The 27,906-nt window shown below is 53.6% G+C and overlaps 8 protein-coding genes across 8 annotated transcripts; 5 read left to right on the top strand and 3 right to left on the bottom strand.

Moving 5' to 3' along the window:
* Position 1: 1 nt before the first annotated feature.
* Positions 2 to 4,060, bottom strand: N0V96_006451 (uncharacterized protein; the record flags this gene model as incomplete). The annotated part of the gene is made up of 3 exons (XM_065757719.1): positions 2 to 1,470; positions 1,527 to 3,775; positions 3,840 to 4,060. 3 exons carry the CDS (start codon positions 4,058 to 4,060, stop codon positions 2 to 4), a joined length of 3,939 nt encoding a protein of 1,312 aa, XP_065613636.1.
* Positions 4,061 to 5,810: 1,750 nt separating this feature from the next.
* REI1 (pre-60S factor rei1) lies at positions 5,811 to 7,613 on the top strand (the record flags this gene model as incomplete). Its single annotated transcript, XM_053194920.2, has 2 exons — positions 5,811 to 5,956; positions 6,071 to 7,613. 2 exons carry the CDS (start codon positions 5,811 to 5,813, stop codon positions 7,611 to 7,613), a joined length of 1,689 nt encoding a protein of 562 aa, XP_053047491.1.
* Positions 7,614 to 8,345: 732 nt separating this feature from the next.
* Positions 8,346 to 9,861, top strand: N0V96_006449 (uncharacterized protein; the record flags this gene model as incomplete). Its single annotated transcript, XM_053194919.2, has 2 exons — positions 8,346 to 8,351; positions 8,551 to 9,861. 2 exons carry the CDS (start codon positions 8,346 to 8,348, stop codon positions 9,859 to 9,861), a joined length of 1,317 nt encoding a protein of 438 aa, XP_053047490.2.
* A 385-nt stretch (positions 9,862 to 10,246) lies between these two features.
* On the bottom strand, positions 10,247 to 11,930 carry N0V96_006448 (uncharacterized protein; the record flags this gene model as incomplete). Its single annotated transcript, XM_053194918.1, has 2 exons — positions 10,247 to 11,124; positions 11,174 to 11,930. The coding sequence occupies 2 exons, from the start codon at positions 11,928 to 11,930 to the stop codon at positions 10,247 to 10,249; spliced, it is 1,635 nt and encodes a 544-aa protein (XP_053047489.1).
* A 789-nt stretch (positions 11,931 to 12,719) lies between these two features.
* Positions 12,720 to 13,901, top strand: N0V96_006447 (uncharacterized protein; the record flags this gene model as incomplete). Its single annotated transcript, XM_053194917.1, has 1 exon — positions 12,720 to 13,901. One exon carries the CDS (start codon positions 12,720 to 12,722, stop codon positions 13,899 to 13,901), a length of 1,182 nt encoding a protein of 393 aa, XP_053047488.1.
* A 1,429-nt stretch (positions 13,902 to 15,330) lies between these two features.
* Positions 15,331 to 17,167, bottom strand: N0V96_006446 (uncharacterized protein; the record flags this gene model as incomplete). The annotated part of the gene is made up of 3 exons (XM_053194916.1): positions 15,331 to 15,532; positions 15,598 to 15,994; positions 16,048 to 17,167. The coding sequence occupies 3 exons, from the start codon at positions 17,165 to 17,167 to the stop codon at positions 15,331 to 15,333; spliced, it is 1,719 nt and encodes a 572-aa protein (XP_053047487.1).
* Positions 17,168 to 20,750: 3,583 nt separating this feature from the next.
* N0V96_006445 (uncharacterized protein) lies at positions 20,751 to 21,896 on the top strand (the record flags this gene model as incomplete). The annotated part of the gene is made up of 1 exon (XM_053194915.2): positions 20,751 to 21,896. The coding sequence occupies one exon, from the start codon at positions 20,751 to 20,753 to the stop codon at positions 21,894 to 21,896; it is 1,146 nt and encodes a 381-aa protein (XP_053047486.2).
* Positions 21,897 to 25,312: 3,416 nt separating this feature from the next.
* N0V96_006444 (uncharacterized protein) lies at positions 25,313 to 27,704 on the top strand (the record flags this gene model as incomplete). The annotated part of the gene is made up of 6 exons (XM_065757718.1): positions 25,313 to 25,520; positions 25,682 to 25,947; positions 26,028 to 26,154; positions 26,240 to 26,740; positions 26,798 to 26,893; positions 27,112 to 27,704. The coding sequence occupies 6 exons, from the start codon at positions 25,313 to 25,315 to the stop codon at positions 27,702 to 27,704; spliced, it is 1,791 nt and encodes a 596-aa protein (XP_065613635.1).
* Positions 27,705 to 27,906: the final 202 nt, after the last annotated feature.

Raw genomic sequence — 27,906 nt, 5'->3', positions numbered from 1 at the left:
CTCAAGCAAACCCAAAGCCTTGCGCGTTCTCCAATGCCATGGAAAGCCTCTCTCTCAGGACATCTTTATCTTTGTACTCTGGCAGCAAAAGCGTACCGTAACAAGTGTACGCGGTGGGCAAATGTCCGCCCTCGCCCTCCTCCTCGCCGTTTCGTTGAACGACAAATTGCATATTCTTCATGCCGCCGACGGGCACACGGTCCGACGCGGTAACAAACTCCAGCAGCCGCCTCTTCATCTTCTCGTCGTAGCGCTTAACAATCGACCAGAAGTCTCGGACGCCGCGGTGGGTCGCGTCCCAGCCGACATATCTGGTGTATCTGCGCAGTTCAGAAATGTCAATCTCCTGGACGCCCTCCACGAGGGATTGGAGAAGTGGCGGAGTCAGAAGCCCGAGTGCCTTGGGATGCAAGCAAGCTCGGAACCCACGCTCGAACGCTTCGTACTGCGGGGCAACGGAAACATCCGTCAGGTATTTGATGTAGTCGCTGACGTACACATTCCTGTTTTCGTTGGTGACGAGCGGAGCATCCTCGGGATTCCCGTCCACAAGCGACGTCTTAGCAGTCGCCTCGAACTGTGGCCAGCTGCTGGCCTTGCCATCCATCTCCCGAGAAATGGGCTGTCCAAACATGGATACGGAAAATTCATATGTGCGTGCGAAGACGTCTTCGACAAGACCCTGTTTCTCGTCCCATTCAAGCAATGTCGTCAGTCCCATTGCGAGGTCTGGCCATCCGTCGGCGATGTGATGCAACTCATCCACAGGCTCACCTAGGAGCTTGCGGTAAAGTGCCTTAGGAAATGTGATGGGTAGCGTCAGGCCGTTATAGACAGCCAATGACACCAGCAGACCAAGGATCTCAAACTTCCAGGCTGGTACAACGGAGCCTGGGACGAACCAGGTCATGCGGGTCCGGTCGTCAACCGTGAAAGCGCCATGATCGGGATTGAGACACTCAGCAACAGCAAGCCGGAAGAACTCCTGTTGAACTCCGCCCGAATCGAATCCCTCTTCGCCACCTTCCTCGCCAAGATGGATCTTGAGCGGTCTATGCAGCTCTCTTGCTTCTCGCCGCCAGAGTTGATCGAAAGCATCCCTGATGACGTTCTTACGACTAATCTCGAGGATCAAATATTTTGAGGAGGCTGTTTTAAGAAGATCTTGTAGAACGAGTTTGTGATGGGGATTGGTAATGAGGCCTCCGGGAGCAACAATCGCTTTCATACGTGTTTGGAGCGAGCTCGATTCCTCATAGCTTCGGCTCATCTTCGAGAAGTTGATGGATCGGAAGTAAGAAACCAAGGCAGATGGTTCAAAGATGAAGGGGAAGTCCAATAGGTGCTTCTTCTGTCTCGAGGAGGTATGGGTGAGCCAGGCGACAGGCATATTGATCGAGTCCAGCCTCTCGGCAAAGTAATCCACGCGAAATTGAGTGTCTCCGAGAAGCAAGTCTTGTCGTTTTTCGTCTAGTGGGGCGGTTAGTTGAGTGAAAAGTCTCACGTGCAATAATTTAAGAACTTACACATAGCAGCAATTAGTGACAACGCTCCACCAAAGGAGCTATCGTATGAGATTTCAGGCTGGCCATCCCATTGCTGAAGCATCACCGTCTTGGCCCAGTCTAGAAGTAGCGTAGAAACCCTGGACTCGTGGCCAGCTCGCTCGAGCTGTCCCACCCCAGGAGTAGAAGATGAGTACGAGTTAAGTAGGTCAAGTTGAGACAGAAGGGGTCGAAGGGCGTCAAAGTCCTCTTTGTTGTCCTCAAGGTCGTCGTCTTGCGCAGCCATGTCTGCAAAACATCTACGGGCGGATATGGCGGCGAACAAACGCCTCGCCAGCCTGAGTGCCAAATCGTTCGAGAAGGCATCCTCATACAAAAGGCAGAGCCAAGCTGGCTGCCGCGCGAGAGCACCGCTTCCGGCAAGAGTAAGTCCATTAGAACGGATCCGTGACATGTCGAAAAGGATTCGGGAGTCTGTAATCAATGGGGCCGCGGCCACCAACGCATGGAGGCATATTGACAAGAGCTGGCCTGCTTCGACATTGGCAAGAGATCGATCGGTTCGGCGGAACACTCTGGTAGCAGGGGAGCGAAGGGATTGAAGTGACTTGGGTGCTTTGAACAGGCTCCCGGCCGCCATCCACAAACTGTGAAACACCAGGCTTGGAGCCACTCGAGTGAGTCTCAGCATGCAGTACCATATGGTGTGGGAATCGAGCAACTCATCGTCCTTAACAAAAGATGCGACTAAGCTAACGGGGTCGCTCAATATATTGAATAGACTTTGCTCAATAAAAAGCTTCCACTGTCTCCGAAGTTTCTTTGGGTAGGTGGCTCGGGAGCTCTGCTTCCTCTGCATTCTGGAAGCCCGGTCCTTGAGTGTGGTGTACGTGCTGGTAATCCTTGGGGGATCAAGCAGGTGGGACTCTGATGTACCGTCATCCTGGAGAATGTCGCATACGAGATCAACTACCTCCACGTTGAGTACTGTCAGGGATTGTGGGAGCAAGCTGTCGGCAATCGATACCTCCAGCGGGTCTTGATTCTGTTTCGCATCTTCAACGGAATTTGCAACCCGCAAAGGTTGAGCTTCTGAGACCGGCTCATGGGCAGCGGGAATCTCTGCTGTTTGCGGTGGTTTGCTGTTGGCGTGGTTTGTACTGGGTATTGAGTCTGGTTCTTGGACAATCGCGATGGCGTGCTTTTGAGGCGGTACGTTATCAAAGAATGATGGTGTTGAGGGTATTTCTGGAATGGCGTAAGGGTTGACATGAGACGTTTTTGGTGGCCGTAGAGGTTTCTCATGTACTCCTCCGTTCAATCTTGGGGAGGACAACCCGGACGTGACGTCTTCGGGCAATGAAGATGTCGGGTACGGCTCGATAGAGAGTTTCCTGCTAGGCTTCGAGTTGGCCCGCACCCTAGTACTTGAACTTCTCTTAGGTTTGTTAGGCCGTGAGCTGGGCATCGTTGCACTTGAATTATGCAGTGTCTGTGACCCCTGAGCGAAGACTGCATCCGGTCCTTGGTCCGTGGTCGACTGAGAGAGTTCGCCCGGATCTTTCCTCTCTGCCTGGGTCATGGGAGGCGTCGACTGCATAGGCGTCGACAGGCCTGATGGGTTGCGGAACATTTGCGGTTCTTCTTTGGAGGGACTTTGTGTCGCCTCTGCCTCCAATGCCGCGACTTTTTGGGACATGGCATCCAGGCCAGCTGGCGTGAGCCATTCCAACATCTTAAAGGCGACGGTCCCAAATACGTTGGCCGCAAAAGAACGGTAATCCTTATTGACGGGTCGTTCAGCGACCTTAAATGGAGGATGTGCAGTCCCTGTTGCCGCATCAAAATGCGAGCGTTCGTGCGTGGAGGATATTGTTGCTCGACGACCAATCTCCTCGGTACCCTGGGCAGCCCTCAGAGAACTGCCATTTTCGCCATTTGCCCTGGCGCCCGAACCTGACTTCCGCCTTCTACTATCCCCCGATGTACCGGATCGCTTCGAAAAGGGGTCGCTGAATGCTGGAGGCGCGGGGTTGGAGGAAAATATGAGCGAGCTCAGGGCGGCCGGTGTTTCTTTCGGGGGGTTAAGGTAGGGGCAGAGCCCAGTCTCTGGATTGTCCTGGCTGGCCAGGTACACTGCCAAGGTTCTTGCGCTCGTGATGTTGTATCTGCGTATTGGCGCTTTGCCTGCGAGGCGCTTGCGACAGGAGAAGCAGGTCGAGGTTGTACATGACTTGGAGTCACATCCGTACCGTAGCTGTTGGACGTATCTGGTTAGGGGTTCATTAGTATGGAGGACACACAACGGAGGTTGAATAACCGTTGAAGACGTACGTTTCGACAAGGATCTGGAAGTTGTGCCGGCGACTGGCGCGGTGGATGGCGTAGACGCGCTTCGGGTTCTCTATGATCTGTACCATGTCCTTCAGTTCGGGCGGCGCATCAGACGGCAGGCGCGCGAGAGGCGCATCTTCCCAAAGGCCGGCTAGAAGTTCAGCATCGAGGCCGGCTTCGGTCTGGGGGCCCTTCTCAGGACGTCGAACGTCTCGAGTCATGTCATCCGGATCGAGAGAGTTCTGGGGTATCTGAGGTCGAAATTGAACGAAGTAGCTAGCAGCGTAGAGGACCAGGAAATGCGCGCGGCAGGGAGCGGCTAGCGAGGAGAGGAGTCGAACAGAATAAGAGGGAACGCAGAGGCGGCTTCGTTGTCGTTGACGTCTATTGGTACACGGATATTACAACCAGTAGTGAACAGTTGGAACAAGTAGAAATACGTTGGCGATGAATGAACAGCCTTGACCCGATGACGGGCAGTGGGTATGGCAAGTAGGTGGATTAGGATAGCTCAATGTCCCGGTCGTCAGTGTTGGAGGAGAAACTGGGCACCGTATGGCCACGCCACGAGGCTCGGCGATGACACGGTGCGATTCGATGAAAACGGGGCACGGCTTCCGGGGTCCTTCTGGAAGAGTGGATACGGGAAGCACGGGAGCAGGCAATCAGAACATGGAGGATTCCGCAGAGGGTCCCAATTTAGCATGCGAAATTCCACTGGCAGACGCGCAAGTTGCGATCAAAGGACGAACCAGGGCAGGGTACTATAGAGCCTAGGGTCTTCACCTACGAATACGGAAGGGATGCCTCGTGGTGTTTCTGACATCAGCCGCAAGGTTGCCGTCTTCAAACGCCCATTCCAGTCTCGGCAAGGTCGGCGGTTTCTGCCTCCGACTTTCTTTCCTTTTTTTTTCACCCTCTGGACCCAGCAGAGGTGCCCGCGCCGCCGTCGCCGCCCGGTTGACCCGCTCGAACCCCTCCATCGTTGTTCATGGCGGGCCGATATTTTGCAGACAGGGTAGCGCGTAACGGTGAATTAGTCATTCGAGTTTCCATGCAGTAACTATCTCTAAGTGTGGCGATGGGTTATTTCATCAGTTCATAGCAGTGTGGTGGGTACTTTTGTTGCTTTTGTATGTGTCTGTTTCTTTAGTATCTTAGTCAAAAATCTCTAGTCTTCAGCTTAGATCATATCCTGGTCTCCGCACTCGTTGGGCTTGAAGTTTGTTGTTACATATTCATCGAGATGCCCAGATCGAGGCTTGCATTTGTGGCGCAAGCCCGAGAGGCACGTTATCAAAGGTATTGTAGGTACTTCCATAATAAAGGCTGTAACTCTAAATTGCGCGGGACGGCGACACCTTATCCCCAAAACGGTGACATGTAGACTTGCTGGTGCTTGAGGTGACAGTTTGCCCCCCTACTAAGTATCCATGCGACCTGCCTCATCTTTCTTGATATGTCAGCCGGCGAGACAGAACAAGACAGAAGCCAAAAAGAAAGCATCAGACTTCTCAGTCGAGGTTCTTTGCAGGTCCGGTGCTTCGGGAAGGAGAGAATTACTGTACAGGCCCCCACTTGACAGGGCAGCAACTGCCAGGAACATGCTAAGGTAAGGGAAATCTCGAGGCTTTCCAGTGGTACAACTTCTGAGGGACAGCCCAGCCCAAGGGCCCTAGACTGCAAGTGACGTGCCTATCACGTCCCTCCAAACCCCCGCCTAACCCACTAAAGCCCTTGCGAATTTTCCCTTTTAAAATCATTTTCCCCTCCATCCCGCCAGACTTTGACGCACTGCACACAGAGGGACGCCCATCTTTTGCCTCCTTCACCTCTCTTTCTTTTGCGCATCCTTCAAATTCACGTTTGCGCGCAACAAACCTCCCTATTCCAAACAATCAAACACATACACAAGCAACCTTTGAGACAAAAATCAAGCAAAACCCACCACTTTCGCACACGACATTCACCATGGCGAGCGTCGATGTTGCTGCCCTCGGCGCCGTTCCTGCAAATGGAGGGGCAACGGCGGCTTCCCACCCTTACACCTGTAACACCTGCTCTGTTGCCTACCGAAACATCGATCTTCAACGAGGCCACATGAAGAGCGACTGGCAGTATGTTACTCTCATTTCCCTCCTTCCTAGAGTCGTTCCCTCTGTTTTCTAGGCTCGACCTGTCGTCTTGTTTCCGCTGTGTTCCGCTCAGACCAACTGACATCATCTACCCAGTCGATACAATCTCAAGCGAAGAGTCGCCTCCCTCCCTCCTATCGCCTCCGAGGTCTTCAACGAAAAGGTCCTCCAGGCTCGCGCCGTCCAGACCGCTGAGGCAGAGAAGGCCCTCTTCGAACGCTCCTGCGACGCCTGCCAGAAGTCGTATTCGAGCGAGAACGCCTACCAGAATCACTTGACCAGCCAGAAGCACAAGGTCCGTGTCGCTGCTATTGCTAGACGCAAGGGCGGTGTCGCCGATGATGCCAGCTCCGTCATGAGCTCCACCTTCTCTCTCGGTGAGCCCATTGCCGTCGACAAGGAGAGTGAGTTGGATTCCGAGGCCGAGGAGGAGTTCACTCAGGTTGTCGAGGGCCTCAAAAAGACCAACATCCACGAGTCCCACGGCGAGCGCCCCTCACCAGTCAAGCGCCCTTCCAACCCCCACCTGTCTGCTCAAGGCCAGCGTGACGATGTTTCGATGAACCGCGACTCCGAATCTACAACCCCCGTGCAGTCAAAGCCAGAGATCGCCTGGACCATCAAGTCTTGCTTGTTCTGCAACTACGAGTCGCCCAGCGTTTCGCTCAACGCAAACCATATGGAGCGATTCCATGATATGTTCATCCCCGAGAAGCAGTACCTTGTTGACCTGGATGGCTTGCTTCAGCATTTGCAGGAGCGCGTCCACGATGGCCACCAGTGCCTGTACTGCTTCAAGACCAAGAAGACGGCCTTTGCTGTGCAGACTCACATGCGTGACAAGGGTCACTGCAAGATTCCCTACGATACGGAGGAGGTTCAGCTCGACATTGGTGATTTCTACGACTTCCGAAGCACCTACTCTGATGGCGAGGAGTCAGACGAGGAGGAGGAGGCTGATGAGAACGGTGGAGCCAAGTTGGGTCTGAAGCGCCCGACTAAGTTGGTTGGAGAGGACGGCGAAGAGGTTGAGGAGGGTGGAGATGATGGCTGGGAGACGGATAGCTCGGCCTCTTCACTTGACTCGGATGAGTTGACGGCCTTCACCGCGGATGGCAAGTATGAGCAGTTCGAGCGCCTTGACAAGCACCCTCATCACTCTACCAACGACCCGCGTGCCCGCCATCAGGCCGATGGCTGGCACTCACACGCCCACAAGCACACTCGTGCGGTCTTCTATGACGAGTACGAGCTGCACTTGCCCTCTGGCAAGGCAGTTGGCCACCGCTCTCACAACCGATACTTCAGACAGAACCTCCACAACTACCCTACCGAGGAGGAGCGCGCCGAGCGTCTGGCCATCGAGGCTGGCTCTGGCTCTGGCTCGGGCGATGAGATGGACGTTGATGGTAGAGAGGTCGCCACCACCGGCGATCGCAAGACTCGCAACCGTGCCATCGCCCGCAGAGACGCTGCAGGCATGGCTGGTGCGTCTGACAAGCAGAAGCGCGTTGTTAGACAGGAAGAGGTCAGAGGCCGGAGCACTGCCACTCGTCACCAGAAGCGCTACGACTACGGAGTCAGCGAGAAGCTGAACAACCAGAAGAACTTCTACTACCGCTACCAGGCCGGTGGTTGATCAACTCGCCAGTCGTTTCTGGATGAACAAGGCGTTTGGGCGGATTGATTTTGTATGTTACTAAATTACATTGAACCTTCAAAGGAATTGGCATGCATGATGAGGCTTTGATGAACCATGCATAAGGAAGGTAGAATAAAAATAGAGGCTATTACTGCCACAAGATCGCAGAGATTTTTGAAGTGAGGTGATGTTAGTTGTGACATCTTATTAGCGGTAGGGGTGGCAACTGTGGGGGTTTCGCGACTGACTATGCATATAACGAAACGTCTCTATGCGTTTGTTGCATTATCCTAAGCAAACTCGGACCTCCACATACCTTCCATCATCTCCTGAGTTCTCCCATCCATAAGTGCCACTTAATTCCATTGGCAATGTATTTCAAATTTTCGAAACAGTAACCTGGTACTCATATTTGGACTGCGGAAATGCTCAAACAAATATGCAACTGCCGTGCCGTCGCTCAGCGGCGACTCCTGACGTCGCAGCGATGGATGAGCAGCAGGCCGACTTACAACGCATGGTTACCCCAACCAGACGCTGACGGTTGGTACGATGGGCGGAAACACCCAAGACGACTGGAAGAGTTCGACAACGGGAAAACTCGCGCAAGAGAGGACCAGCGCGCCCGGGAGAACACAAGGCTCTCGCCCCCTCCTCGGTTGGGCGGCGCACCCGCTAGACGGTCAGGCAACGACTTCAGCTCAAGAAGCTCTGGTGATGCGCCTCATAATGAACGTGGACGGGATGAAAGGTTTTCAACATCATTGTCGAGGAGGAGTCTTCCACGGCCAAGGAGGTCACATAGGGACGATGGACCGCCGACACCCAAGCGGAAGGGCGGTGGTTTCGTACTGATGGTGAGTTGAAGCATTATCACTCTTCTCTCCCCCAAAAAGGGTCCATACTTGGAGCACCTATACTGACATCCGACCAGCCGAAACTATCTCAAGAAGAACTGGACAAGATCAGCAAACCCAAGGACGTCTGGGAAGCCAGATCACTCTATTTTGTCCCCCCCAAGAGATCAAAAGAGCACCAGAAACCCATACGCCAACCCAAACCGCCCAGACCTGAACCCTCTCGAAGGAACCGCGACGCAGCAGCCATGATCGCCAGCCCAGACGCCATCAAAGCCGCAATTTCAATTTCAGAAAAGGACCTCCGCTTAGCGCGGAGACCGCCCCCACCCCCACCAGAAATCGAACTCGAGGGCGACGGTGGCAGCCTCGTCGCGGACCCCATCACCAACGACGACGTCCTCCCGCACGCCCTCGCCGCTCGGTTCTTCCTCTCGCCGCCCGCGACGTTCCTGTACTCGGCCTTTCGGCTGAAGCACCACCCGCTCAACACCACCACGCCCGAGATCTGCGTCGTAGGCGCCAGCAACTGCGGGAAATCGTCCTTTATCAACGCCCTCACCGGTGCGGCGTCGCTCGCCAAAGTGAGCGACCGCGCGGGCAAGACCGTCTCCATGAATGCCTACGGCGTGGGACCCCTGACGGGCCTTCCTTTCCGTAAACCAGTCGCCTCCCCTTCTTCTTCTTCTTCCTCGTCCGAGGGCGGCGGCGTCACAAAGGAAGAAAAACCAGAACACGGCATAATCCTTGTCGACACCCCAGGCTACGGCTACGCCTCTCACGAAGAATGGGGCCGCGAAATCGTCGAATACATCAACAAACGCACCATGCTTCGCGGCATCGTCCTCCTCCTCTCCTCCGAGAAAAAAGTCTCCGAGAAGGACGCGCAAATCATTAAACTTCTCGCCGACGCCGGTCGGCCCGTGATGCTCGTCTTCACCAAAATGGATAAAGCGCTCTCCCGCAAGGCGCGCGAGGAAGGCGGCATCGCGCAGCGGTTACGTGAGGCGGAGCGGAGCTTCGCGAGGACGGGTTGGGATGGGTGGGTGAAGAGGGTGTACATCACCGCGGCGCGGATGGAGCGCGATAAGAGCTGGAAGGTGGACGAGGGCACGAGGAGTGGTGCGGCGGGGATGGCGGGCGTGAGGATGGGGGTTCTCGAGTTGGCGGGCGTGAGGGAGTTTATTGCGCCGGAAAAAGCCAGCAAGATGGTCGCTCAGCGGAGGGCGTCGCAAAAGTCGCAAAAGACACAACAGAAGGGAGGAGGAGAGGAGGAGGAAAAGAGGTTGGAGCCGGGTAAGGCTTTGGAGAGTGATCCGGCGGCGTGGTCTGGAGATGTGGTCTCGTTTGAGGAGCTGGAGAAGAAGTTTGGAGACTGGAGTTCGTGAGCGGTCAGAAGACGAAGGACTTTTTGTACGATCATGTTTGTAGAATAGTGTGCTCGATTGTATTAGAGAAGAGAGATACCCTCTAGAAAGAAATGCAACTCATTGTCAGGCATGCAGAGAATGGACACGCGAGGTTAGAAAGGGAATGTTCAGCGACGTTATCAGGGTAAGGCACTTCACTCGTAAACTGCGGGAGGCCCCATTGATGAACCAACGCTTCAGACAAGTTCCATCATATGGGTATTCTGGCTAAGACAAATTGCAGATAGGCCTTCGTTGACCATGAGACATTCCCTCAGAACTCCTCCTTTCCTCCGTTCCAATATGAAATCCCAAGTGAGTGACACAGAAAATCAGAAAATGGGTGCAGGCCTGTTGTCCACTACTACTCCTTCTCCTTCTCCTTTTCTTTGTCTGCTCCCGCGCCCGAGACGGTCGAGCGCGCCGTGCCCGGCCTGCTAAGCTGCCGACGAATCTTCTTCGCGTTCTTCGACTCAAACAGACTCTTGACCCTCCTAAGGCGCGCCCAACGTTCCTTGTCCTTCGCTTCCCTCGACTGTTCGTCCTCATCGCCAGCTGGCTCGGTAGCAGCGCTCGGCGAATCGTAACCCCCAGGTGTCGAGGGTGCTGCAGCGCCCCTACGCACAGGTGTCGACGGCACCGAGGCGCCTCTGTTATGCCACGTCGACCTGTTCTTTGGCCGGTCATCCAGCGCTCCGCGAAGGTAAGCATCATTCTTCAGGACCTGCGTCAGCAACTTCCAAGCCGCCAAAGTCGTGTCTGAGCCGGGCTTCGCGCTACCCAGACGTTGCGCCACAGGGTTCTTCCAAGGGCAGAAGAAACGGTGCTCCTTGACTGGATCAAGATGATCCATTGGCGCGGGAACGAGGATCTCGCCGTCGGCGCTGACCTCCTTGCTCTTGAACATCCATAGACCGAGACGTCGCAAGCACGTGTGGCAGGATGCCGAATTTGGCACCGCACCAATGCGGGGATTCGTGAGGCCCTGCCACCCCATCATTGCCAGAGCCAAAGCGACTCTGTTTGGCTCCTTTGGATCCGGAGAGTCCTTGGTTGGCGGTGGGCTTGTGAAGAAGTCTTCTGGCAGCTGGGCGAGGACGCTGTCGATGCTGAGACCCTCAGGTAGCCTCAAGTTGAACTCATAGGGAAGGAAGGGTTTCCTTGCACAGAGCTCGTCGTAACGTGTCCGCAAAGCCTCCATACTTATTTTGGCATTGGTTAAAGAGAGCCGGAGCAGCGAATCTGGGAAAGTTAGGTCTTAGTCTCGTCAATAGGGTCCGTAGACACTTACTATCGCACCCCTGTTTTCTCCATAAACATTCCTCCAGATGTGCCGTGACAATAAGATCGGAGTATCTTTCTATTAACGCTTCCTCTGCTTCACCAATCAGTTCTGAGTAGTATCGAGGGATGGCAACCATGAACCTACCGACATCTGACGCCACAAGGACAGGTACCTCCTTGCCATCAACTTCCCGTTTGTTGAGCTTCACAACGAGCTCCTTGTTGCAGAGCGAACACCGCACACGGTCCTTTCCCTGACATACCCATCCTCGCTTCGCCCATTCAACCTCGTTGACTGCATCGGGCTTCGGTGTCCAGTCTGTAATCTCCTGGAACGATGCTAGTCTCTTCAGGAGCTCGTTCCGGTCGCTGGGTGCAAACTTCGGGGCGTGCTTGATTTCCGTCACATTGGCAGACCTTGGAACCCACTTCTTCAGAGATACGTTCGAGAAGGTCGTTGTCGCACCTGCTCCGGTGGCACGAATCGAAGGAGAGCTGTTGATCGTAGCGGCATTCTTCTCGGTCAGTGCTTGCAGGCGCCGACGCTTCAACAAGATGTCCTCTTCAATCGACATGCTCGGTTTTACAGAGGTATCGACCGTTGTGTTCGTGTTTGTGGAATTCGTGTTGGAGGGTTGGAGGGAAGTCGTCGACGGACGAGGAGATTCGGAAGGCAAGCTCGTGGTGTCGTTCGATTTCGTAGAAGCGGATGATCTGCCCATACCCTGGATGAGGGCGTTGAACTTTCGTTTGGTAGCATTCATTGCCGCTGCGTGTTTCGATGTAACCGGGGTGGTGGATGTGAGGAAAGATGTCTGATCTGACCTGACCCCTGGCGCGAAGATCAAAGGACCAGAAAGAAGACGGCGACGCAGAAGGTCGGGCAATTTGGTTTCTTGTGAAAGATCGAATTCGGTTGTTTGGAGAGGTTTTCACTCAGAGTCCTTCGTTATTTGTGGTATGCTGCACCATTAGATGGATCTCCCAGGAAGAGGATGGCGCTCGGTCGCTAGTTGAAGCCTAGGCGCCCAGCTTTGCGAAAGTCAACAAACGGGCAGTCGCTGATCGGGCAATGAGCTGGCCACCCCTGTCGCGTGGATGCAAGCGCTAAGGTACGAGGCGTGGCAACGGGTTACCACTGGCGTCTGATGGATAAATGCATATAGCAGCTTTATGGACATTGGCTGATAAGATAAGAACTTTTCGCAATGGAAGTGAGAAAGGTCGGCATGAAAAAAAAAAGTTGCGAGCAGGGATCCCAGCACTAAAATTTTGGAGACACCGATCCGCCGGCGCAGAGATCCCACAGAAATTTTCCCAGGTGAGGGAAGACCCAAGACGATTCCATTCTCACCGAGGAATTTGCGACTCGCCGGCTCTTTCCACCTCCACTTACTTTGTCCTCTTCTTTTTCTTACCATTGCAACGGATAAGAGCCATCTCCTGGCCCAATACACATGTCTGCGCCTCCATCTTGGCTATTCTCCAACAACTTCACAAAAGCCAATAACACAAGCACTCCTACGGCTTCCGCGACAACGCAACCAGATAAAATGGCCAAGGTCAAGAAGTCCGAGAAGAAGGTCAAGGCCGAGGCCACCTCCACCAAGCAGGCTCCTCCTGCCCAATTGATGGACCTCGTCGACTCCTTCCTCTCCGAGAACGCCTTCACCTCCGCCCACGAGGCCTTCCAGAAGCAGCGCGCCAAGAGCGGCTGGAAGCCTTCCAAGAAGGAGGCGGCCCAGACCAACCTCGTTGCCGTCTTCCAGACCTGGCAGACTTCTTCCACCGCTCCGACCACCAGCGAGAGCTCTAGCGACAGCAGCTCGAGCGAGGATGTGGACATGGCCGATGCGGCAGCTGCCGCCGACAGCGACAGCGATAGCAGCTCGAGTTCCAGCTCCAGCTCCAGCTCGGATTCCGACTCCAGCAGCGACAGCGAGAGCGAAGATGAGAAGCCCAAGCCTAAGGCCAAGCAGAGCCTTAAGCGCAAGGCGCCTGAGTCCGACAGCAGCAGCAGTGATAGCAGCAGCAGCAGCGACAGCGACTCTTCCTCAGACGACTCCAGCTCTGAAGATGAGGCCCCCAAGGCCAAGAAGCAGAGGGTCAAGAAGGATGACAGCAGCTCCTCCTCCGACTCATCTTCCGACTCCAGCTCGGACAGCTCCAGTGAATCTGACTCCTCCTCCGACTCAGACTCTTCCGACAGCGACAGCGACTCCGACTCTGACGGCTCCGAGGCCGCAAAGGTGCCCCTTCCCGAATCCGGCTCCGACTCCGACTCCGACTCCTCTTCTTCCTCTTCCGACTCGGACTCCGACTCAGACGCAGACACCAAGAAGAAGGCCAAGAAGGAAAAGGCATCCGCCGACAGCGCCTCCCTCTCCTCCGCAACCCTCGAGAAGACGTCCCCCGAGCTCAAGCCCGCGACCTCCACGGCCGCCGACCCGCCTCTGCCCCCCGACCCCATGACCTACCGCGCCAACAACCGCGGCGGCAAGAAGGAGAAGAAGGAGCCCAACAAGCCCTTCTCCCGCATCCCCGACGTCGTCTACGTCGACCCCCGCTTCGCCAGCAACGAGTACGTGCCCAACGACTACTCGCAGCGCGCCCACGAGGACCTCATTGTCACCAAGGGCAAGGGCTTCACCAAGGAGAAGAACAAGAAGAAGCGTGGCGCCTACCGCGGCGGCTTGATTGACATTTCTAGCAAGAAGGGCATCAAGTTCGACTAAGGTCCGTTGTCAGTCACGGTTTTCTTGATGACATTCCCCCCACACACATGCATGTTCGGTTCTTGGAGTTTTGGGGGATCCCGAAAAAGATTTTTGGTGAAAGCAAAAAGGGGAGGGCTGGTTTCACTTTGGCATTGCGTTTATTACTTGGCTTCAGAGAGCTTCAAAGCATGATGGTTGTTTTATTCCAGTTCGAGAGGATGGAAGAAGACCAGAGAGGGAGAAAGAGCTTGGTACGCGGCATAATCACTAGACTCGAGATCAGCTCCCGCGCAAACGTTGGCCGTGTAGATAGAAAAAATCAAAACGTTATCTTTGACGTCCTTCTCATACGTCTGTCTCTACAATATTCGTGGTACTTTATGCAAGTAATCGGGGGTTAAGTGATCAATAAGTAAAGTACCCAAAGTCTGGCGGTACTTGACTGTGATGTACACCTCCAGGTACCAAACAAACAAAAGACATTGTCCAACAGAGAGCAAAATTCCCCTCACACAGATCAGGCTGAGATTAGTGACACAGAGAGCCCCCAGTGGCGCAGTGGGCTAATATAGGTTACGAGCACCAGGCTGCAGCCTGATCGATACCGTGTAATCGTGCCGTTTGTCCTCAGTGTCGAACCATTGGCCCGGATGGTCAGACTTTGAGTATAGCAACATTGCCTCCGTTCCCCTTGACGACAGCTTTTGATGAAAGGACTCGAAGAGCTCGCCCGTTCGAGGGGGTTCAAAGGGAAGGGGGTAAGGTAGGACACGAGAGACATTGAGACGAGATGAGATGAACGAGTGGGGGGGAACCAAAAGAAGAACTGAGGCGGCCCCGGGGCAAGGCTTCGGCGGAGGAGAAGTCCTGGTGACTGTTGGGTTCCGCGGCGGTCGATTTCTTGGCTGGGCGGAGGGAAGGGGGAGGAGAGGACGAGAAGGAGGGGTCGGGTATCATGTTGGCTGGCTGGCCCACTGCCAGCTACTTTAACCTTAAAAGCCTATTTCCGGGCTGGCACCAGGCCCTGACCTGAGTTGAAGATTGAGTTGATATCAACAAAGGACTCGGCCGAGGTATAATCTTTGTAAGTAAAGTGTTTGGACACACCTTTAGGTAGAAGAAACAAGTTGTGTGGCAAAATATCTAGTCAATAAATGAGAAAGAGGAACGGCCCGTTGTCGCAGCTGACGCCAAGACTGTTACAATCTACGATGCGGCCCCCAACTTTGTAGGAATTACGCAATAGGGAGAAATGATACATCGAGTCGCACTGATTTGATTCTCCATTCGCCAGTTGTACTACAGATCTGGCAGTATTCTTTCGATCTTCATAAAGACATTCATCGTTAAATCTTCTAAAAACTTCCCCGTCTGTCCCATGGTATCTCCAGAACAGACTAAGGGGGGCACGTCGGTTGCTCCAGCCGAGTCTCTACTTTGAAATCTCTCACGGCAAATCCTTGAACTCTTTCAGGATCCAATCCAAGAACAGCTGCCAACGCTTCTCCCATTCCGTCCGCACACTCGCGAGCTCATCTTTTGACATGCAAGAGTGCTCTAGACTCCACTCAATGAGCTGTCGCCAGCCGTGCAGAGTCATGTCCGTCTTACCCACCATTGCCTGATAGAAATCATGTGAAAGAGTTGATCTGCGGTGGCTCTGATTAGCTTCTTGCTGTGTTATGGCTTGATGCAAAACGGGAGAAAGACATACCTGAATATTGTTCCGTTATCCGAGTTTAATGTGCAGTGTACGTTATTGGCGAGCAAATTGTACATTGAGTGGCCTGTAATCCGGGGCGTGAGACCAAGCTCCTCGTTGGAGATTGGGCACACCTCAAGGCAGATACCCCTTTTCTTCATATGCTCCATGATATAGGGGTGCCTGGCTAGAGCAAATCCGTGGCCGATGCGCTTTGAGTTGAGCAAGAGCGCATCCACAAGATTGCCGTCCGTATCGTTGCCAATGTCCGTCGTCTCTCCGCAATGAAAGAGAAATGGAATATCAACTTTAGGCTCAGATTCCTCACATCGCTTCCTAAAGGCGAGGAACTCTGGAATGAAATCCCGTAGAGGGCGACCCTTTGATTCTTCACCAACCAGATCAAATCCTGTTCTATCAATCAGTCGTCTGCTCAGAAGATAGCTGCGGTCAGGGACTTACCAGCGATCCACTGTGGCCATTCCTTCTTGAACTCGAAACACTCGTCGAGCGCAAATGCAACCAGTGGATTATCAAAAGATCTAGGGGTGCAGTAGATGACCTTCAACCCGCCAAAGTAGTCTTTGGTCTCCTTCTGAAAGTTGTCGTATTCTTCCGTAATGATCTTCATGATGCCTCTATTGTCGATTTGCTTCGTACCGTCATCAGTCCAGAGCTGGTTTGTCTGCATGAAGTTGGGCCTAATCTCGGCATACTGAATGTTGTCGCGAACAAAATCTTCAAGAATGCCCCGTGTGTATTTCCGGTAGGCACTCTCATAGTTGAAGAGCCCCTTCATCATTCGGGTCCGGCCGTTGAACTTCTCCCATGCTCCCTGTACTGTTTGAAGCGCGTTATGTGCTTCATCCTCGTGAAAGACAAGTTTGCTTGTGAGCCACTCCTCGGCCTTCATGCCGTTGTAATGCTTGGGGAACTCTTTGATAAACTCTGAGTATTTCATCATTTGTCGGTGTTGATAGTCGGTCTTGAAGAGGTTTCCCTTAGAATCGTTTTCCTTTTCGAGCGGCAAGATGGAAAACTGGATTTCACAACGGTGAAGGTTAGTCTCTGCCGCGCTCGGCGCCAACGACAAATCGCTATTGATGAACATGCGGTCCATATCCGCGGCGATGCCCAGCAACACGTTAGGCTGCAAGCAGGCGTTGAAATGAATATGAAGGTGTGCTCCCTTTGGCATCTTGACGGCGACTCGAAATAGGCTCGTTTGGTTGATCAAATCGACGTTGGATAGGAAATGGTCAGCAGCAAACCGCCGATGGTTCTGACCACCCCACCCTTGCCTTGGCTCAGCCGCGTCATACACCTCCTCCTGGTCCTTTGCCTTGAGTTTCTGAATGATGGCGTTGGCTCTCCGCTCCTTCTCTGATGCCAGCATCTTTGCGCTGAAATCAAAGGATAGTGTATTCTCGCGGTCCAAAATTTCTTTTCTTTGGTGGAAGTACTCGTCAGGTCCATCTATTCTTCTGGCGTCGGTCTTATCGAGGGTAGTTTTCCGGCGCATCTTGAAGATGTTATTGATGACTACCTCGTGAGCTTCGATCATTTCTTGGGCCTTATCCATGTCTGCTTGGTGTCTATGGTGATGAGCGTGATGGCGTTGGTGTCGAAGCTTACGCAGCCTTTTGGAAGAGAGTCGTGTGATGGTCTTCGCATTGATGTCCCTACTACCCTGACCATCCTTCTCGCCAGGTGCATCGTCCTTTTCAATGTTTGAGCACAGGCTGCCCATGAGACTATTGACAAAAGTGAATAAAGAGGTTGTTCTTTGACGTGGCCTTCCGGGTAAACTTTGGATGGCAGAAAGGTGGCTACCAGGCAGTGAATCGTCGGTAAGGTACACAAGAGGACCAGGTTGATGTTGCTTTGTCGGGATGTTCTATCGCCGTGTTTCGAAGATCCACGATCGCAGGGAGACGAAAGTCAATTTAATTGAATGCGCAAAGCTCCTCGGCAGCTCTGGCGATCATCATGGGCCCGTTTTCAATATCCTTTATTGGAACCTGGGAACTTGGGAAGTGGAAAATGTCCTACCCTGGGTGAGGTAGTGCGATGACAAGCAATGTAGGAAGAAGGTACGTTTGTTTGCGGTACCAACAAGCGCCCGGCTGTACCTTTAGCTTGGAGGTCTCATGCTTGGCCTCAGGTAAGCGCAGCTTTCATGTCAAGCAAGGTGTGAGGAGGTAAGGAAAGTGACATGCGGCGGTTTCCAGCTCAGCTGGGACAATTCAAAGGTGAGCAACAAGTGGTTCTCCCCTCTACGCCTAGATCCTGGACCAGGCAGTGGTAGGCTAGCAACACTGCGACCCAGAGAAGCGGCACAGGGTAGATGGATGGAGGTAAAAGGTAGGTGGGTTGGGAATGAGTGTGAATGAGGTAGGCTGGGAGGACATGAGGTAAGGGTAGAATGAGGGGCAGGAGGGAGCTGCCTAGGTACCTTTCCAAACGGGACGAGAAAGTCGTACCCAATTCGGTTTAGCTCGCGTACCCAAGCCACATGCGCAGTTCTTCTTCCGACTGGGCCAATGACTGGGCCCTCCACAGGCTGACACGCAGGCTTTCTACCTTAGTTTCTACCTCAGCGAAGGAGCTGCCTCCCGATTCTTGTCTTTCTTTCGCCTGCTTTTACCCATTTTACTTTGGGCTATTGGGAGACGGCAGGACCAGACTTTTGTTGTTTGGCCAATCCTTTTCCTTCTATCTGACAGCTTCGTTTGGCAGGCAGGGGCTTCCAGTTGGCTGTTTCAACTTTCCGGTCAGGTACAGTTGTTGGAGCTCACGGGATTTCTAAATGCCTTGTCTCACGTGTCACGCACCTGAACCAACAAAGCATTTGCCTACCTATTGCTGCGAACAGGCATATTGGGAATGCTCCCCGTCATCTTCCACCTCTTCTGGGGTCATCCTTTATCGGATGAATCATTTTCATCATTATACCCTTTCAACAAAGCCAACTTGCCTGATCCGTAAGCGAATACGGTCTTCGGGGGCATCTTCCTCACCCAAGCTACCAGTTTACCCAAGGAATCTTAGGTACTTGGTCAACTTCGTCAACATTCAACAACCCACAATCATGATATCTCAGACATGAGGCTGTCACGCCCACACCTCACGCGACCCCTTCCAGAAGTTCACAATCGCAAGGGGTCATTCTCACATGGCAGCCACACCGTTGTAGATCTGCAAACGCCCCGATACGGGACCTGCTTGGTGCACGAGCCATTCCCACTATTCCAGAGAATCGGAATCTTCAACACATGCCCAACACCCCTGTTGGGGTATGACAACGATTAATCCCCTTTGGACCGCGCCAACTTTATTTCAAGGCAGCAAGGCTGTATGGCGCTTCATCGTTGGCTCCCGCTAGTACGGAGCAGACCCTCGTCCATCTACGGACAGCATGCCACCAGGTACAGAGTATGATCCGGCCAGATTCGGAGGCCCCGACAACGGTCACCCTCACGGTCTCATCTTACCTTACCCGCCGCCTTTACCCCCCCGGCAGCGGTGGCTTACACCAACAAGCGCCTACCCTTGATCACTCCACGCATGGCTCAAGCCTCAAGGACTTCACGTTGGAAATCCTGTGAGGCCACCTGCCTTTCTTTTGAAGTGCTCCCTCGTTGTACTACGCCGCCCGGTAAAAAGGCGATTCTGCGTCACGCCGGTAACAAGCTTACACCCTTGTCAGTGGCCGGGTGAGACTGGCCTCGAGGACACCCAAGATGGGTCAGCATCGAGCGATCCTCCTTGTACAATTTTCTTGTGGCTTAGATCGCTATCTGGTGTTTAGTCTTGAAAGTGAGTCGTCAAGTGATGGCCAACTTCACGCCTCGAAAACGAAGAGTGGCAATGAATTGGTACCGAAGGCGGGCGTATAGCCTCCTCGGAACACTGCCACGCTCGACCGCAAACGGCCTTTGAACCTCGCGGGTGGTTGCTGATGAACATGAGCGACAAGAAAATGCTCATGACTGTATCTTACTTGGGATCTGACCGCAGAAGTCTGTATGTGAGATGCCTTTTTCGGTTTCCTATTTCCTGGCCCGGCCTGAGACGAAGTGTCGTTACAGTTACCCAACGCCCCAAACTACGCCGCCATACATCGGAGAAACGGTTCCGAGCTGTAGTTGTTGGGTTGACTAGTGACGAAGACGCCTTGCATCAACAACCTCAACGGGAAGGTCGTGAAACGAAGTGTACTTGGCCGTGTTGACGCCAGCGGGGTGCTCGGACACAGACAACACTTCCTGATTCCCAATGTTCAAAGACCTGCTCCTTTTGAATAATATGGGAACCGGACTGTCGGCTCACGGCACCACAATTTGACCGAGCTGCGCAACTCCAATACCCTTACACCTTCGCCGCTCCCCTATAATACGACGTGTGAAGCATCTCGAGTCCGGAATTCCCGGGTGGAGTCCAGTCGTTCAAAGTGGACAAGGGGCTTCGCATCTACCGATTGACAGGGAACTTCGGGAATTCCGCCCAGATGTACGTCAAATGCCCTCTGAGACCCATACTCGAGTGGAATACACCTCCTTCTAATCATCGGGATACATACGTACGCCAATCCACATGCCACCTCCGTTATAGTGCCCGGTTCCATTCGGCCTCTCCTTCGGTGCTTCCATTTGTCGATGCTCTCTTCAGCTCATCTTCGCCCTGGTTTGCGTCATGCATGCAAGATACCCGCGATCCCCTGGCGCTTGTTTCTTCAAATGGGATGAACAGCGGGTCGAATGGGTTCGATATGGAGCCATTCTAGATCGAAGAAGAAGGCCGTTTCCACGTTAAGGCCACAAGAAACATGTTAGTCAGCGGACAAGCGGAGCATGTAGCTCGACCTGGAAGCTCGGTGTCCCTGTTCAGATCAGGAACAAGCAATGACATGCGGCAAGGGTTACACTGGGTGAAAATCCCGCGATGGGGTCTTCATAAGGGGGCAACGGCTCGGACACCGAGCGAGGATCTTCATGCCCGGCCGTAACGTTGGTTCGTCTGCTCTCATGCTGCTATAAGTTCCCAATGTTTCCCCTGAGATGATTGTGTTTCTTCCTCGCTCGTCCATCCTGTCTGTGTGCCATCTTGGAACTCGCCGTCAAGTAAAATTGTAAACAAAAGTTCCAGTTCAACAACTCGCCAATATGAGATTCTCAACGCTCGCAGCAGGCCTCCCCCTCGTGGCGGCGGCTCCTCAGGGTCACTCCTTCAAGCAGCAGGCCAACAGCACCGGCAAGAGCCTCATCCTCGACCAGGCTCCTGAGACCTCGCAGCCCTATGCCCTTCGCAAGGGCTCCGGCCGGGCCGTCGCCGTCGGCGAGCAGGTCTACCGCTTCTCCGTCACGGGTAACTCCTCCGCCGGCGCCTTCACCCTGATGCAGACCAACGCCCCGGACTCGTCCGATCTGGGCGTCCTCCCCCACATCCACAAGGCCCACTACGAGAACTTCTACTGCACAAAGGGCCAGATCCAGCTCTGGGCCAAGACCAACAGCTCCGGCGAGCAGGCCCGCGTCCTCACCCCCGGCGATTACGGCGCCGTGCCCCACAACACAGTTCACACCTTCCAGATCACCGACCCGGACACCCAGCTCACCGGCGTCATCCAGCCCGGCGGCTTCGAGGAGCTCTTCGTCGCCATCGCCAACTCGGAGTTCGTCTCCCCCACGGGCTCCGAGTTCGTCCCCGCCGCCTCCAACGGCTCCTCCGGTTCCGACCCGACCCTCATCTCCGCCCTTGAGGCCTTTGACGTCTACGCCCAGCTCGACTTCAACCCCCGCCGCGATCTCGTCAACGGCAGCGCCGGCGGCGCAAACACCTGGCACACGGCCGCCAACACCCTCGCGCCCGACGCAGTAACCCCCAACTTTGTCGCAAAGAACCGTGGGCCCAAGTATCTCAACGCCGACGGCGGCGTCTACCACCTCGTCGCCCCCTTCGCGACGGCCAACCAGACGGCCAGCAACTTCACCATGGGCACCGTCACCCTGAGCCCCTTGCTCTCCAACCAGACCGCCACCAAAGCGAACCTCGGCCAGCCCCTGGCCTTCCAGCTCGAGGAGGGCAGCCTCGAGGTCGCCGTCGAGGGGTACGACGCCGTCACGCTGATCCAGGGCGACGTCGTCTTCGTCCCTGCCAACGTTGCCTTCACCTACGCCGCCTCGGCCGCCTTCACAAAGTTCCTGTACGTCAGCGGCGGCGGCGACGGCTTCGACTACCAGCTCCTCCAGCGCGCTGTCCCTTGGTCGTATGCCACGTACCCCATCGACGCTGGGTTCACTGTGCAGTAAAGAGAGTGATGTTTCTTTTGGACAGGGGCAGTGACAGTGGCAGAGGGGGGCAGAGGCTTAGTCTCTGCTTCAGGGAACTTTCACAGTACTTTCAAAAGTTGTACATTTTTTCCAAAGATGTTGTACATGAACCCCCTCGCAAACAGTTTTTCTACTTCTGTAGTGTAAATTTGTTCTCCTGCTCGTTATACCCCCGGGATGAGCAGCCCACAAGCCGCATGAGGCCGACGGTGTCGAAACTCCCGAGGTACCATATGCATTTCTTTCTAGATCGTAACAACATTACATCCTTTTGACAATCTAGACCAGGCCACTTTGGTGGCAGTGTTCCCCTCCTATGGTGATGATGAGTTGGTTCATGGAGGTTTGCTAGTCATGAAGCTAGTTACACCGCACTCTGGGCTCGAGAAATAACACACAGTACGGTGTTTTGAAATGCCGAGAAGTCTGTGAGATGGATCCAGCGTAAAGCTTGAGACGCTGCTCGCATTCAAAGGCACCCTCAGATACCCTCGCCAGACAAGCTCAGCGAGGCGGTGATTTCTCCTGGGCGTAACTTTGCCCTCGTGTTCGAAATTCAGGGGTGATATCATGCCCGTGAGGCTTTCCACTGGAGCGAACTCCATCGCACCGGAAAAAATGCCAAAAACTTCAAAAAAAGATATTCTACTCGGACCGATCTCGTATCCAAAAATCACCGGGCTCTGCGATAGTAGCAGAACCCTGCAATATGAGTTTGTCTAGGGCATCGGGCAAGGCAGACAGACTGTGTGGTCTAACACCTCTCCGCAAAGAAACATGGATTTTCCCCCATCTCGAACAAGGACATACCATCCTCGGAGGAAAACCCAAAAAGTTCCATAGTCTTCAAAGATTAGTTCCAACGCTTACACGATGTATTTTTGACAATGGTGGTCTTTTCTTTGCCTGAGAAAGGGGGGCGGGCGAACTTTTGGGAAAAGGGGCTTGGGTGGTGCACAGCCACTGCCCCGTGGAGTTGTCGACTTGACTAAACTCAGTTCCACTTCCAGTCTAGGCAGAAATTAGATCTAGCGATATTGTCGAACCGTATGTCAGTGCTTTAGATTTGTTGTCGAGGCAATTTGCTAACTCGATAGTGGTGTGGTCAATATCGCCATCGGGGGGGGGGGGGGGGGGGGTTCGAATCTGGAAATGTTCTATGATATCATATTAGGTTGGAGAGAGCCCATGGTTAGCTTCACTCTTTTTCTTGAATATATCCTCTTCATATTGAATTTGACTTGAAACATGATTTTCAGGTCGGGTCACCCTGAGAATCGAGAATGAATTGCATTTTCAGCCGTCAGATGGCGTCTCAATCGAGTCTACGGATGACCAACCAACTTGGGACTTTTGTTGACTTTTTGTTTTTCCAGTTCGGCTCACCCAGCGTATTAGCTGTGTAGATTCGCAGGAAATTCTCATGGTTCCTCATTGCCAAGTTCTTCACTTATGATAAAGTCAAAAAGGAAAGGAAGGAAAGGGCTGGTGATTACTTACGCTAGGATTCACGCCCCTGTCTGGACTCGAACAGCGCGCTCCTCGGACCAGCACGACTTCATTGGAGTATTTTTTTTTTTTTTTAGATTCTCTGAGTCAAAGTGTAAACCACCCGGCCGATTGGCCGGATGGGTGCTGGGGACAGAAACAGGTGATAAGACTCTTTATGTACCAAAGGCAGGTCAAGGAAGGAGGGGACGTAGAGGTTGAGATGGAGCGAGGTGGGAATTACGAACTGTAGTATTCACACCTGATCCAAAGACTTGCTCATATTTGTTTCGTGTATATTCCTGGACGTTAATCCCCCCTTAGATGTGCGAAGTTTTCTCTGGACGGCTCATGACCAAACGTCGACGAAGATATCGTAAGCTCACTCTCTCTACGCCTTCTTTATTCACAAATGTGTGTTTAAACTTGATTTCATACGTATTTGGAAACAGCCATATTTCTTACAAGGTCTTCTGTTTGCGATATGTAGAGCTGATTGTCTATGCCGGACGGGTGTTGGGTGCATTTGCCCCAGAGATGAAGCTAGAAGACGATTTCCGCGAATTATTCTGCATTTGCCTTGCTAAGTCGCCAATACTAGTACCGTGGGACACTAGGATTCATTTCTAGAAGAGATTGTAATGTTGGTATCCATGCTTCCTGTGCTCCCTTTCTTACGTATACGCCAAACATCATAACGAGTGTGATACTTAGCATCTTACTAATACGCAGCAGATTAGGCGGGAGCTTAAGAAGACTGAACCTCATAACCCCATACTTCATTCACCGGATCTAGACAGGTAGGTCATTTTTCTGTACGACTACCTTCACCGTGAGATTTACCACATTCTCTACCAGTTATGGTCAAACGGCGACGCAAAATATGCAATGTTTCGACAATCCCTGAAATCGCAACCCCGACTCGACGACCGAATTAGGCGAATGAGAAGAGAGAACGGCTTCTACCATTCGGGGCGTAAAAAGAAAGAAAAGACAGCCCGGGAGGGCTCCAGGCGCCCGCATCGTCCCGATCAGCTTCCCCGCTCCGGAAAGACGAAAGAAACCGTATGGCGTGACCTGATGCGTGCCAACGGCGCAGCTCTGCACGCAACCTCGCGTGCGAGTGTCTCCCTCAGATGAGATCCCGAGCCTGACCTTGAATTCCCTATGTTGATATGCGAGATGCAGCCCTCGCCTGGACCGTTCTATTCGGGCACGCCTCAACTTTACCCGACAGTCTGGGCAGTCCTTTCCGCGTTTTCACGTACATGAAATATGCGGCTTGTCATGAGAGACGGGAGATTCCATTGACTAAAAGGGTATCAAGATGAGGGGTAACGACTGTGATGAGGCTAGCTACAGCTGGCAACCAGGAATAACAACTTTAGTCCCGCACCGGTGTCTTTTTTCCCCTTAGGATGGACTCCTTCTGAGAGATGTAGAAATCCAAGCTGGGTCGTGACCTAGCTGTCTTCGGGTTCTGTGAAGTAATATGAGAAAAGCTGATAGACTTTCGGAATGATCAGTGTGAAGCTTAGTTGCTACTTGGTATGATTTGAAGCCGGGAACAGTAGAGCCAAGGCTGCGTCAGTAAGGTTCTCGACGATGGCTGCAGGACATGATGCGCTGCGACGTTGACACCCACCAAAAGCAGAATGACACAACAATGGCACTCGTGTTTTTACACGAATTGGCAACGTTGATGGCGTAAAGAGCAGCAGAGGTCAACATGGGCGGCAAATACGCCAAGCTCACCTCGCGTGGCCCTCTCCCAATACATATAAAGGCTTCTCAAGCAGAACTATACAAATAAGAGAAAAGGCTTGAATCCATGGTGCTACTTGATTGATTTTTCTTGATTCTTTCTCCGTGCCTAGAGATTGTTGAACTTAAAGAAGCCAGCCAAAATGCCAAAGATCTCTGTCCTTATGGCCGCCTTGGGCCTCTCGTTGACGAATATCCCGGGCGTTGTTTCATCAAGTGTCCCCCAGTCCATCGCTCACTCGAGAATCCTCCCCAGAGCTTGTGACGTCAAGGCAGCGTACGACTACATTATCGTTGGAGGAGGTACCTCCGGCCTGACAGTCGCTGATCGATTGACGGAAAGCGGCAAGCGTAAGTTTACCCCAGAATAAGAGAAAGCACCGCACTATGCTAATTTTGACCCTCGCAAGATACTGTGCTGGTGATTGAACTTGGTTTATTCGGTAAGTTTTGACCTCATCTGTAAAGACATAGCTTCAGAGAGCGAAGCGTGTACTAACATCGCAGCAAAGACAACTCGTCTCAGGTGAACACCGTCACGACTGGCCTGCTATCCTGGCGCAACCAGTCCCACACCTTCAATTTCTCCTCCTTACCCCAAGAGGGTCTCAACGGCCGCAAGATCAATGTCATTGGCGGCGTCATGCTCGGTGGCTCGACGGGCGTCAACGCCATGCAGGTCCACCGCGGTCAGAAGGAGGACTACGACAGATGGGGGTCCTACTTCAGCAATGAATCGGAATGGAGTTGGGATGGCCTGCTGCCCTACTTCAAAAAGGTGAGAGTCCCATCGTTTGGAGTCAATCTTACACTCTACTCTCTCCAGTGTCTGTGACTGATGAAGTGATTAAACCGTAGGCGTGGAACTTCCACCCTCCTACCCCCGAGCTGACGGAGCAATTCGACATCAAGTACGACGAGAGCTTCTGGGGCAACTCATCCGGCATCCACGCTTCGTTTCCGACTTTCCACTGGCCTATGCTGAGTACTTATTTACCACTCCCTTTCATATAGCCCGCTAATTACAACGTGTCACCATGCTAACGAAACGGCACCACCCATATCAACAGAGACCGAAGTAGAAGCGTTTAAAGAAATACGAGGCGTCGACTTCCCCGCCGACTCAGGCGCCGGCGAGCCGGGCGTCTTCTGGTATCCAACCTCCTTCGACCCGGCCACCGTAACGCGGTCCATGGCCAGGCGAGGCCACTGGGACGGCATCGAGGCCGCGCGGGACAACTACGAGACCATTACCGGGCATAAGGTACTCAAGGTCCTCTTTAATGACGGCAGCGACGGTGACAGTGACAGTGAGACCGAGACCCGGACCGCCATCGGCGTCTCTTACGTCGAGGCAAACTCCACCACCGCAAGGGGCGCGCGGATCGTAAAGGCCAGGAAGGAGGTTATCCTGGCCACGGGATCCATTCACACGCCGCAAATTCTGCAGCGCAGCGGCGTGGGTGAGAGGCCGCTTCTCGAGGCCGCTGGGATCGAGGTTGTCGTCGACTTGCCCGGCGTGGGACAGAATTTCCAGGACCACCCTGTCGGTGCCGGGGCTACCTTTACCTGTGAGCTTTGATAGTATTTTTTTGAGGGAGTAGGTCACCATGCTCATAATCTTTCAGTCACCAACTTTGACGTCCATCCGGACATGACCGACCTCGTCAACAACCAAACCTTCATCGACGAAGCCAAAGCAGAGTTCGAAGCAAACCGAACCGGTACAACCTCCTCTTCCAAACTCATCCACATCAAGGCAGAACGTCAAGAAGCACTCACTAACACTCCCCTCAGGACCTCTTACCATAGGCGCGGGCAACGTAGCAACATTCCTCCCCTTCCCAGTAATAGCCCCCTCCTTCGAAGCCATCACATCCGCCTACGAATCCCAACCCCCTCAGCCCACCTGCCCCCGATACACACGCAACCGTAATAGCAGGCTACGCAGCCCAACAAACCCGCCTCGCAGCAGCCCTCCGCTCCCCCGGCGCCGCCTTCTACAACTTCTTCCTCCGCGGCGCGCCGACAGAAAGCAACTTTGTCCTCCTCCACCCGCTATCGCGCGGCACAATCTCCCTCAACACCAGCGACCCCTTCTTTTCCGAACCCGTCGTCGACTACCGCGCGCTAAGCAACCCGACCGATCTCGCCGTGCAAATCGAGTTTATCCGCTTCACCCGACGCTACTTTCTCGAGTCCGCGACGCTGGCGCGCTACGCGCCCGTGGAGACGGTTCCCGGTGCGAACGTTACCACCGACGAAGCGCTGGGCGAGGCCGTGAGGAGGATGGTGAGCCCGACGACGTTTCACCCCGTCGGCACGGCGGCTATGATGCCGAGAGCGTTGGGAGGGGTCGTGGATGAGGGTTTGGAGGTGTATGGGGTCCGGGGGTTGAGTGTTGTTGATGCGAGCGTGATGCCTGATTTGCCGGGGGCGTATACGCAGCAGACTGTGTATGCTGTTGCTGAGAAGGTGAGTCTTGATGATGGTGATGGTGAGCAGAGGTGCAGAAGTGAAAGGGAAGAGAGGTAAACTGACGAGATTTTAGGCTGCTAGTTTGATTAAAGCCCGGGCGTGATACTTTGCATAGAGGAGGACCGGACCTAGTGGTGACTGTATTGCTGACCGGCAGGTATTTCAGTGGTCAGTGGCGGAGTAATATCCCGGTCAATGTATTTAGATACCTGACCTTGCTGTCATATCACTACTATCTTTCTCATCATCCTTTTTCTAG

This window comes from Colletotrichum fioriniae (assembly GCF_027942845.1).
Source record: "Colletotrichum fioriniae strain IMI 355084 chromosome Unknown scaffold_7, whole genome shotgun sequence".
Lineage (NCBI taxonomy): Eukaryota > Fungi > Ascomycota > Sordariomycetes > Glomerellales > Glomerellaceae > Colletotrichum > Colletotrichum fioriniae.
Note: the sequence above shows the minus strand (reverse complement) of the source record. Positions and strands in the feature narration are given on the sequence as shown.